This window comes from Triticum aestivum, chromosome 3A (genome assembly GCF_018294505.1).
Source record: "Triticum aestivum cultivar Chinese Spring chromosome 3A, IWGSC CS RefSeq v2.1, whole genome shotgun sequence".
Classification (NCBI taxonomy): Eukaryota; Viridiplantae; Streptophyta; class Magnoliopsida; order Poales; family Poaceae; genus Triticum; species Triticum aestivum.
Genome location: NC_057800.1, coordinates 38,350,860 through 38,363,146, shown reverse-complemented (window position 1 = coordinate 38,363,146; position 12,287 = coordinate 38,350,860). Strand labels below are relative to the sequence as shown.

The 12,287-nt window shown below is 41.4% G+C and overlaps 1 protein-coding gene across 1 annotated transcript; it reads right to left on the bottom strand.

Annotated features, from left to right (window-relative positions):
• Positions 1–9,498: 9,498 nt before the first annotated feature.
• LOC123056701 (E3 ubiquitin-protein ligase SINA-like 7) lies at positions 9,499–11,956 on the bottom strand. Its single transcript, XM_044480001.1, has 5 exons — positions 11,908–11,956; positions 11,649–11,797; positions 10,990–11,274; positions 9,907–10,557; positions 9,499–9,645 (listed from the first exon to the last, which is right to left on the bottom strand). The coding sequence occupies exons 1-5, from the start codon at positions 11,954–11,956 to the stop codon at positions 9,499–9,501; spliced, it is 1,281 nt and encodes a 426-aa protein (XP_044335936.1).
• Between the last annotated feature and the right edge of the window lie 331 nt (positions 11,957–12,287).

Sequence of the window (12,287 nt, the reverse complement as noted above, 5' to 3'; positions counted from 1 at the left end):
TGCTCTTCAACAGAAAATCCCAAAGAATTGTGTGCCTCATCTGATGGATACGAAAGGTCACATGGATGTTGTTAGCTTGCGTACAAGTCCGCCTACAGGTCACCGCTGTTCATGCAACTTTTTGACTGGTGTTCTTCATTGACTATATATATTTTGGAGTTTTTCTATGTCCTCAACAACATTCACTTATTGTTAGTTCTTCAAGTGGATTTTTCCTCTAAGTGAATGTGATCAGACCCGTTCCCCTTCTACGCTAAACTCAACCCAATCTGTTCACAAGTTCTTCATGTACGTTCTATTTGAAACCCGTTCAAAGTCTTCACTGTGTCCTTAATAGCTGAAGAATTTGCGAACGAAACTTTAAAGATTTTCATATCTAAATTTTTGGCTGTTGCCGCTCAAACCATTCTGCTTCCCACGATGTATTAAACTACTCACCAACGATCCCCCACGATCTCCACCTCTCTGTACGTGGGATACATATGTCGTTAGAATAGTAAGAGTCAGGGGCATGTTCGTCCAAAATCTTCGGACAAGTAGTTTTTCACCGCGGCTATAAAACCCCTTCCCTTCCTCAGACCTCATTTACTCCGCTCGACCTCAATCTCGCCCGAGCTTTCAGACATAGCGCCATCACTAAACTCCATCATCGCCAGTGAGGAAGAGCTTCACTTCCTCGTCGCCGCCGTACTCGCGCCCACCGCGGAAATCTTCACCCCCCCGCCGCCGTAGCTGTCTCCCGCCGCCAAGTTAGGGCATGGGAGATCTGAACGGACGAACTTCTCCATCTCCACTCCCAGTTTTTTGTGTTCTTCGACAAGGGTAATTAAAATCTAATTTTACTACCCTACTTTGTTTCTTATGATCTCCTCAAAATCCTCAAAAGATGTTTATTCTTCAACTTCCCACTCCCTAAACACCTGAATACTTCTATTCCTTGATTTGTTTCTCTAAGCTATGTTTTTCTCCATGATTCCTCAATTGTGTGGATTTTCTAATCTATACAACTCTGGAACCTAATACAAGAACGCTTAGCGAAATTCCTCAAGACTATTAAATTCCTCAAACTTGATTCTTTTGAAAAAATTATGAGAACGCATATGACCTCTCCAAATTCTTCGCACATATACTCTGTTCACAGGTACAAATGTCCGCTGCTGAATCACTAGGTTCTCATCAACTTAACTCATTTGTAGCGTTCTGATACGTCTCCAACGTATCTATAATTTTTGGTTGTTCCATGCTGTTATCATTCTTGGATGTTTTACAATCATTTTATGTCATTTTTTGGGACTAACCTATTAACATAGTGCCCAGTGCCAGTTGTTGTTTTCTGCTTGTTTTTTACATCGCAGGAAATCAATATCAAACGGAGTCCAAATGCAACAAAACTTTTTGTGGATTTTTTCCAGACCAGAAGAAATCTATTGGGCCAAGAAAGTACCTGAGGGGAGCTCTGAGGGGAGCACAACCCACCAGGGCACGCCTGGGGGCCCAGGCGCGCCCAGGTGGATTGTGCCCACCTCGATGGCCTCCCGCACCGCCTCTTTGCTCTATAAATACTCCAATATTTCAGAAACCCTAGGAGAGTCGACGAGAATCAATTCCAGCCGCCGCAAGTTTCAGAACCACCAGATCCAATATAGACACCATCATGGAGGGGTTCATCATCCTCATTGGTGCCTCCCCGATGATGCGTGAGTACTTCATTGTAGATCTACGGGTCTGTAATTAGTAGCTAGATGGCTTCCTCTCTCTCTTTTGATTCTCAAGACAATGGTCTCTTGGAGATCTATTTGATGTAACTCTTTTTGCGGTGTGTTTGTTGTGATCCGATGAACTTTGAGTTTATGATCAGATCTATGTTTTTATCCATGAAAGTTATTTGAGTCTTTTGATCTCTTATATGCATGATTACTTATAGCCTCGTATTTCTTCATCGAATCTTTTGTTTAGTTAGGACAACTAGATCGATTTTTCTTGCCATGGGAAGAGGTGCTTTGTGATGGGTTTGATCTCACGGTGCTTGATCCCAGTGACAAAAGGGGAACCGACACGTATGTATCGTTGCTATCAAGGATAACAAGATGGGGTCTATTTCTACATAAATAGATCTTGTCTACATCATGTCATCGTTATTTTTGCATTACTCCGTTTCTCCATGAACTTAATATACTAGATGCATGCTGGATAGCGGTCGATGTGTGGAGTAATAGTAGTAGATGCATGCATGAGTTGGTCTACTAATCTTGGACGTGATGCCTATGTAATGATCATAGCTTGGATATCGTCATGATTATTTGAAGTTCAATCAATTGCCCAACAGTAGTTTGTTTACCCACCATATGCTATTTTTCTCAAGAGAAGACACTTTGAAATCTACGACCCCCGGGTCTCTTCTTTATTATATTTGCCTTCGCGATCTATTTTTATTTGCTTTTATTTTCAGATCTATTAATCCAAAAATACCTTTTTGCAATTTTTATTTATTTATTTATTTTATCTCGCGTTCCCGCGAAAACTATTTATCCAATCTACTACAATTTTACCTATCTTTTTACCCGTGAGGGATTGACAATCCCTCTCTTACGTCGGATTGCAAGAATTTGTTCTTTGTGTGCAGGAGCTGGTTACGTGGTGTTGCGTGGTTCTCCTACTGGTTCGATAAAATTGGTCTCATCACTGAGGAAAATACCTACAGTAGTTGTGCTGCATCATTCCTTCCTCTTTGGGGAAATACCGACGTAGTTCAAGCTGCATCAAAAGGAATTTCTCGTGTCATTGCCGGGGAGACATCATCAACATCTACCAGGTTCCTAATCGCAAATCTCATCTCCTTGCAATTTACATTATTTTTCATTTGCCTCACGTTTTCCTCTTCCCCACTTCACAAAAATTTGCTATTTTATTCGCTCTCATTTTCGTTCGTCGTTTTGTCGTCAGATCTGTTTTGTGTGCAACTTTGTTTTTCATCTTTTGTCGCTATGGATAGTTTCCTCTATTGTGTGCACCCCCGAGGACGAAGTTCTTAATTTTAAACAAAGGGGAGGGGAGAATCTAAAAGATGCTTGGTACATGATTTGCAATGCTCATAATAGATCTATTCACAAGCAATCTACCATTGTTCTTCTTCGTTATTTTTATGTGGGCATAACCACATGGTATAGATTCATCCTGGATACGATTACCGGTGGAAATTTCTTGATGTGTCCCTCTCTTGATGCTTTTAATCCTATGGGAAATTTAGTGGGTTCACTATCGCTTATGATTAATGAAACAACTTTGACTCTCGAGCATGTTATGGAAAGACTAGATGCTATTGAAAAGAAAATGCTTACCGAAGAACATTTTGAAAACATGGATAAAAAGATGCATAATTTTGCTACCAAATTTGGGTCAAAAGCAGCAGAAGTTTTTAAGTTGTTAAAAGAAAAGGGGACCGTAATTCATGAAAGGATTCAAGAAAGCCCGTCTCGGATTGATAAACTGGAAGAAATCTTTAGTAATCTAAGTACGGCTTTTGCTTCCGCTAAAACTATCAAAAAAGTCACGTAAAAATTAGCAAGATTACTCAAGTTACTAAGAACAAGGGTGCAACTTCTAGTAATAATAAAGGATATCTTAAAATGATTAGTGTTCACCCGAATTTTGTTGAAGTTGTAAGAGATCCCATTGATAAGAATGAATTCCTCAATTTTATGCCTAGGAGTTTTGATATTTTACTTGCTAATTCTTCAAAGAAATCTGATTGTGTGATTGAAGAGTTGGTGACCAAAGATGATAATACTTAGATCTTTGCATTATGCCTAGCTAGGGGCGTAAAATGACAACGCTTGTTGGGAGGCAACCCAATGAATACAATTTATTTTTGTCTTTTTCTTTCTGTTCTTGAGTGTTGGCACAATTATGCTACTGTTATGATTGTGTTTTTTGTGTTTTAGTTAGTGTCCGTGCCAAGTAAATCCTTTGGGATCATGTAGGGTGATAGTGGATTTGATCTTGCTGAAAAACAGAAACTTTTGCGCTCACGAAAATAATTCTCGTTTTCAACAGAAGCATGATAAAATACTGATTCTTTTTGCAGAAGATTAATATACAAATTTCTCACGTTTTCCTATTTTTTCAGAATTTTTGGAGTTACAGAAGTATTCAAAGTATTCAGCTTGCTACAGACTGTTCTGTTTTTGACAGATTCTGTTTTCGTTGTGTTATGTGCTTGTTTTGATGATTCTATGGTTTACTTTGAAGAGTTTTTGCCATGAAAAACTTAGAATACAGTAGATATAATACAATAACAAAATATGAATTGGTTTGCAACAGTACTTGTAGTAGTGATTTGCGTTCTTATACTAACGGATATCGCGAAGGTTTTGTTGAGTTTTGTGTAATTGAAGTTTTCAAGTTTTGGGTGAGATCGCGATGGATGACGGAATAAGGATTAGCAAAACGCTAAGCTTGGTTATGTCCGAGGTACCCCAAGATAATATTCAAGAAGTATCAGACAAGTGAGCTTGGGGATGCCCCCGAGTGGCATCCCCTCTTTCTTCTAACAACCGTCAGTATTTTACTTGGAACTATATTTTTATTCGTCACATATTATGAGTTTTGCTTGAAGCATCTTGTATGATATGAGTCTTTGATTATTTTTCTTTTTAATTTTTAATAAACATCCTTGCTGTACACACCTATTTTGGAGAGCCAAATTATGCTATGCTTGCTCCTATGCTTCACTTAAATTTTTAGAGCCTTGGAATTAATCAAGTGCTTCACTTATATCTTTTTGGCATGGTGTGCTTTGTTATCTTGAGGGGGAAAATCATGGAGCAGAGGTGGTGCGCGACACTCATAACCCAATATGACATTAAGACCTATTCCCTCCGTTCCTAAATGTAAGTCTTTTTAGAGATTGCACTATGGACTAAATACGGAGCAAAATGAGTGAATTTACACTCTAAAATATGTCTATTTACATGCGTATTTAGTTTGTAGTGTAATATCTAAAAAGACTTATATTTAGGAACAGAGAGAGTAAGAAATTGGAACAGCAGAACATATAAGCTGCAAGGCAAACAGTGTTATGGTCCCATTCCCTACACAGGCCATATGGGCATTTCTAATTCTTTTCGGTCCTCTTAGTGCATGTTCTAACTTAGTAGGACACTATTCTTCACACGGGTAACCCCTAAGCGTGTAACGAGTAAAATAATCGCTAGAAAAAAACACTGACAGTTAAGCGACTTAGAGCATTGTACGGAACTATGGATAAATGGAATCTGGACAACTCTTCTGCTTCTAGTCGGTGGTCATGGCCATTGCTGTCGAGCAGAGCCTCCCAACAGCACGTACCAACCCACACGTCTACAACCTAGATTTTGTCCAGCTAGGTTTTGGACCAAAGGATTTTACAAGATAACGTTGGATTAGGTGAAATCCACATGATGAAGCACTAAAGTGATGCACGCATGCATGCTAGTGCCAGAGCACAGAGCTGGAAAGGTGTCCCCTTACTGAGGTTAAAGACAAACCCACATCGGCTCGCAACTGACGTTTGCCAAAGTGGGTGCACTCACGCGCAGACTAGCAATTCCAATAATAGCTTGGATGACGTCCGTTGAGTGCTAGTCCGGAGTGTGTGGTCTTCGCAGGTTTCCCTTAATTAACCGTGTCATGTATGGTTTTTGGATCCAGTTTCCCTTATTAACCGAACCAACTCTTTTCTTCTTAATGCAATGCGGGAGCTCCGCGCCCTCTGATGAGGTTGCGCCAGAAAAAAAAAACAAGAAACAGCTTGGTCAGCGAGAGGTCACCAACTCATTGGCAGGAAAAAAATGTCCAGTCAATCCACAAAACCCGACTATTTTATAGGATGTTGACAAAGTAAACCGTTGGAAATAATACACAGGGTAAACCTAAAAAAAGAGGATCGACTGGTCAATTTGTGGGCTGAACTTGTAACCATGGTTTTCACTTTCAGTGAGACTTGATGAAATTCACGAATCGATGAAATTCACTGAATTTCAGTAATTTCAGTATACACCAAAATATTTACCTTTCGGCCAAAATATTTCAGCCATTTTTGTGGTACGCAGCAATTCACATATTTTTCATTTTTAAATCAAATATAAATTGAATATAAGTGAATATTCCGGCCCTTTGGCCAAAATGCAAACTGAAATCATCGAATTTTGGTGATTTCGGTTGGTGCTGAAATTTTTCTGAAACTGAAATTAAAAACCATGTTTGTAACAAATTTAGCATAACCAATCAGCCTTGCCATACGATCATTGCTGGTGATCCTAATTTATGTCCTCTTTTATGATCTCCATTTTATTTTCCTTTGTACATTCTACCATTCTGGAAAACCATTTAAGAAAAACAAATGGAACAGTGCCACCACCCACTTATATACAATCAGATTACACCTAGAATTCAGGAGCAGATAACTGTCAAGAAACAATATGTTGTGCGTACTAAAATCAGTAGTGCTTACCTCACTTTAAGTTGAAGTCTCCTCATCCTTATGCGATACTGAGTTATTTTTGTCAGGCGCCGTTTGATCTTGTGCACAAGTAGCTCCGGCCAATGTTCCTACATAATAATAAAAAGGGATGCCATAAGGCTAACTAGACTCACGTTGAGATGAAGTGACAAAGCACAACAACTAGCTAGATATGCATACGAGATGCTTTTTGATGACTTCCATTGCTTTCTCATAATTCCTGGGTAGTTTGACTCTCTCCCATCATTTGTTTGGCAGATGGGCTCTTTCCGCAGTTTTCATGTATAAGTAGAAAATACCTACATGACCGGTCAAAGTAGAAAGAAGGACATCATCAACAAAAGTTTACGATGATAAGCATAGCTCTGGACGAAAAAGAACAAACAGCACAATGACTAAAGCACGCGGACCACGATATTATAATCAGTGGCAAGCTGAAGCATCCAACATTAAAGCAACTCATTCTAGCCTCTGCAGATCACAACGACTACTGCTCGCAAAACAGCATTGCTTTGACATCACACAGCCAGCTGATAATGCATGGAAGAGATAACTCCTTCAATCAAGCTTGTAATGTCCAAGGCACAAAATTATTATTTCAAAACTTGTTTTCTGAATCATGCAATGATGATACTCTTTAATGTCCCATAGAACTCAAGCTCTGCTGAATTCAATATCGGTAATTGATACTCCCTCCGTAGAGAAATATAAGGGCGTTTAGATCAACAAAGTAGTGATCTAAACACTCTTATCTTTATTTACAGAGGGAGTACTTGTTAAACCTTAAGCATTCGGGAGGGCCCCACGCATTAAATATGAGGTTGTATCCAAATTATCTAGCATTTGAGAAGGGCATTTTGGATATTTCGAAATTTTTAGGGTTTTAGCCTTTTAAGAAAACCTGAGAGTTGATTAAATCCTCATTTTCATATTAAAATGATGCTTACGAGTTGCTCATGATGCACAATCAATTTCCAATAAAATGTGTTGCTCCTGGGCTATTACAATCGACCCCCCTCGAAGGAATCTCACCTGAAGATTCTAAGGCAACGAAGAGGGACGGGATTGGGCTACAAATGGAACTAATCTTCTCGTTCATGTTACTCTTTTTTACAAGGTCGATTCATTGCATCATGACGAATTTGGAATTATTTCTTCAAGATCTTCGTCTTCCAAAACTTGAGGCAGCCCAACCCTCTTGTTCATCTCATAGACTTGACAAAAGAAACGGAGTTGAAACCAAGGTCAACAACCCAATACCTTTCGTCAATCTGATAGGTGTTACATTAAGTTGAACAACATCTCCAAGCAACTATTAATACGGGCTTTAGTTTTGATGTGTGTACTCACAACTATGGATTTTTTTTGAGACCCACAACTATTGATATTGGTACTGAGAACATATGCTAGTAATGTCGGTTCCATTACCCGCTTAAGCATCACCCTTTTAGTTCTTTTGATCTTTTGGGAGACTCCCTTGTTCTATGAATATAACTTTTCTTCCTGACGTCGTCATTTTCGTGCGACTTATCATGCGACATGTTATTGCTTCTAGAAGTGTAGGATACCCTACTTTGTGTTTGTCGCCGCCTTAATATTCTTCGCCTCTCGTGGGAAGATTCAAGTACAAAGAATGGAATTTTCATCCGTTAGTGCCATAATAACCCGGAATTGGATTTAATATATAACACACCTCACATATTGAATAACCAATGAACACTTGAAATGTACAATAATTCAAATGAAACGGATGTAATATGAACACAACAAATATTAGATGGTGTAATATGAACACAAAAAATCATATATTGTAAGGTTAAAATGGTTATTGTAATTTTAAAAGACGGGTATAAGTGAATTTTAAATTTAGTGCCATTGCATTGGCCTGAGCTGGTAATACAACCGCCCTACCCTCTTGGTATTTCAAGAAACCAAGCCTTCTTAGGGCTCATTCTTTTGGACCATCAACCATAAGGCAGAGAATCCCCACCAAGGTTTTTCCGCTTTAGGCTCGAAGATGAATTATTTCATGCCACTGCATCCTTTCTGCCATGGATTCATAAACACAGCTTCCTACTTAGCCGAGCTACATGGGGAGCTGAGCGGGGCTCTTCTAGGGCCGAATTATGAGTCCATTTAGATTTGTGTTAGCAACATCTACACCAACCCGCCACGATGGACTTTGTCATTACATCTTCAACAACTTTTCTCCCCTAACAATTGGAATATTTGAAGCCAACTATACTATCCATGCTAGGATATGTCAGTCCAACAAGTTCTCAAGGATATAATTGGCATAGATGACTTAATGTATGACCACAGTGACTCGGTAAACCCCTAAATTCCATCCCTAGTTCCATTCTAGTTGGCAGCGCGAGATATCTTTGACGTAGTTGTTGAAATAAAAGTCCGGTCGTCATATGCAAAAACAATTAATCTAATATTAGATTGGACAATCAACTTTTACTCATAAAGTAAGATATGTTAAGGTTCTAGGCTCCATATAAAGTTGTGTCAACAGAGAATTTTGAAAGTGCTAGATAACGCTTATAACGGCGATGATATATAGCTCCTTCGACCTACTCTTCTTAGAAGAAGACATACTACATTCATAGTACTGATATTTAGCTGGCTTACACTGCCGCATAACTCGGTCAATCACCAATATGTACTTTATAAAAATTACATGCTTACTAATAAAGGCCTCGGTTGTACTTTGTGCTAAATGCACCTAGCTTGCGGGTGTACCAGATGAGTAATAGCCATTGGATTTGCTTTATCTAATTGACATAGAATAAACAGACCTTTTTATGAATCAAAACAATTTGATCACTTTAAGCAACCAACCTAGTGGCTCGCGCATTAGGTTAAGCCCACCAGCATCAGACTTCCCTAACGATCCAGCAGCCTTCCCATTCAATTATCTTCAAAGCATGTCGCCGTAAAATTAGACCGCCATGGCTAATTCTTTGCTGCACTTTTGGAAGAAGTGGATTTGGCTATCTCCTGAGTTGCAGCTGGGCTGGGTTTAGGGTTTGCAAAATGGCCATGTAATCATTGTTTGGAATCGGGACGCCTCGGTCGATTTTCGCAATCAAATCTATTTCTAGATCAGACCTAAAGACGGCTTGACACAAGTTCAAGTGCTGGTAAAACAAAACATGGTGCGCATGTCATGCATATTTTGCTGGAACAATCGAGTTCAACAATATATTTCCGTGCTCCATCTCAATGATCTGAAGCAATTTTTTTTCCAAGAATACAAACAAAATGCTCAGTAATCGAATACAAACAGACAAAAATAACACTAGTGCCTTCTCCAAAGCTGAGAGATTCAGAAGTATAGGCACTTGTCAAACCCAATCACCCGCACATGGGGCCTACTGTGGCGTGAGTTCCATACTCACCAGGACCGTGTCACTTGTACCAGCGCCTGGAAGCATCGCCTTGGGCACAAGGAATAGGAAGCAGTCATCGGGAAACCCATCATACAGGTTAGTGTTCCTTGTGTGAAACTCTGTAGCCTGGGAGTAGCCCGTCTCAGCCGACGACAATGACAGATTGCACTTGAACTTGGATCCAGTTGTAATGTGGGGCTGGACGCAGCAGACCGCGATGCCAAGGCCGAGGGACTCTGTCTTCATGTAGACAATGAAGAGGTATCCATCCTCACCCACAAGAATGGTTGGTTCTGGAAGATCGCCGTTAACATTGAAGCTGATGAGGATCCCGAACCCCTTGTTGTACGAAACTTTTGTGGAGTCCAGCTTGTGCTTGCTTGAGAAATGCTCCAAGAGCGTTGCGGTTGGTCCGCTGAAGCTGCAGTCGGCTATGGGGCAGAAGCATGGCGCCTGCGGGCAAACTTCCTCATGCTCTTCTTTTTGGTAGTATTTTATCCTTGCAGTGCATCCATTATTGGGGCAAGCAACTTTGAGGGATTCAATCATATTTTCTATCCCGCGGCAGCGACTGTAGACTGTTGTTTCGCAGCAGTAGCAGCACTTGCCTGGGAGCTTGTCCTGGCAGGACGAACAGATGGTATGACGACCCATAGAGCACTGAGGAAACAGAAAGAACAAATCAGTGCATGCGATATGAATCAGTAAATATGCTAATTGAAAAATGCACCGATCTGTTTTTGTCAGCCATTTGGCTTGTGCGCGCATCTCATCTGATGTTTTTTCTGATTCTTCAGAGGTGTAAACCTTGACTTGCAATTTTGCAACCACCAAATTACAGTCCAAAAACATACAATCTGGTAATCACCATATCCGATTCTAATTAACTAAACAATTTTTGGAAAATCACTTCAGTTTGCGGACAAGATTAGCTACTATAATAATAATCGAATCTAATAATGAAGGAATTTCGAAATATTATAAGACACCCGGATAGTTCTTCAGATCCCTTGATGCATGCTATCGTCTCTGAGGAGCTACTAGGGCTTGAGTTGTACGAACAGAGATCAAATCAAACAGAGGGGATGTTACCTGGGAAATGGGAGGGCGCAGGGGGTCGCAGCAGACGGCGCAGTGGAGGATGTCAAGGTCGTCCAGGGTGAAGACGGGGGCCGCAGCCGCGACCTTCCTCCTCTTTCCGTCACCGCCCTCATCTTTCTCCCTTTCCTGCCGCTTTCCCATCGCTTCCTCCACTCCTTCGATCAGCCGACGGGGAGCCCAGCCGCCGGATCGCAGAAGCAGAGGTTTCTCGTTGCTAGGCCGGAAGCGAGCCGCCTCTCTCGGTCCTGTGATGGTGTCTCCCTGGCGGCCGCCACCCTATTTATTCAGTTCTGTAGGCGGGAGCCAAAAGGAGAAGGAAACACGTTGTAGGCGGGAGCCGAAAGGAGAAGGAAACACGAGATAGATCAGATGCGCGCGTTGTAGGCGGGAGCCGAAAATAGAAAGAAACACGAGCAACGGCCCAAATAGAAGACGCGCACACACTAACAGCTTATTTTTGTTGTTCTTTCTGCCGATCATACTTCTTTTAGAAGACAAATGAACAGGCGTCTTGCAGCTTGACTTGTTTATATTCCAGCAACTAAAGAAAATTGTAACTGACGAAACTGAACTTTTTAACGTTAAAGTTTCTGTGTAGCTTAGGCTACGTGGAACCTCTTATCCTCAACCCTTCAGCCTTGCTTTGACACCTTTTTAACAGAAGCAAATATGCCTGACGCAACTGAAAGTTTCAGAAACTTTTGACAGCAACTGTTAACTAACATTGCCAGGCCGATCATCCACAGGGCGACGTCCTCAGTGTCGGCAGTGATCGCGAGCGCGAAGCCCAAGAGGTTGCCTATGACACACACCAGTAGATGCATCAACGAGGATGTTGCCTCTCTTGACATTCTTGTGTATCTAGGGAGGATCGGTGTAGTTGTGCAGGTAATTGAGCCTACGTTCCACGTCCAGCGCGAACTGCACGTGCTGGCTCCACCGAGCACCCCGCCGCCATGGATGTGCAGCTACTCGCTGAGCGCGCCGTTCTCGGCGAATTTGACATCACTCGGTGGCTCGATGCTCACCTCGACGGCAGCGCCCACGTCGCCGGGCACGCCCTTCATGGTCGTCCTGTTCGTTATCGGCGGGTACGCCGCCAACTCAATCCATTTCATACCTCGGTCGATGGTCAACTACATGGTCAAGTACAAGGGCTGTCCAAGTACGACGCTGTGGACATGGACGGCGACACAAAGGTGGCGTGCTTCCTGCGTGTCATGATGCATCTCTGCCTCGACAAGGAGCATTGACCACGAGCTCATGCTAGGGGGCCGGGGGAAGGAAAT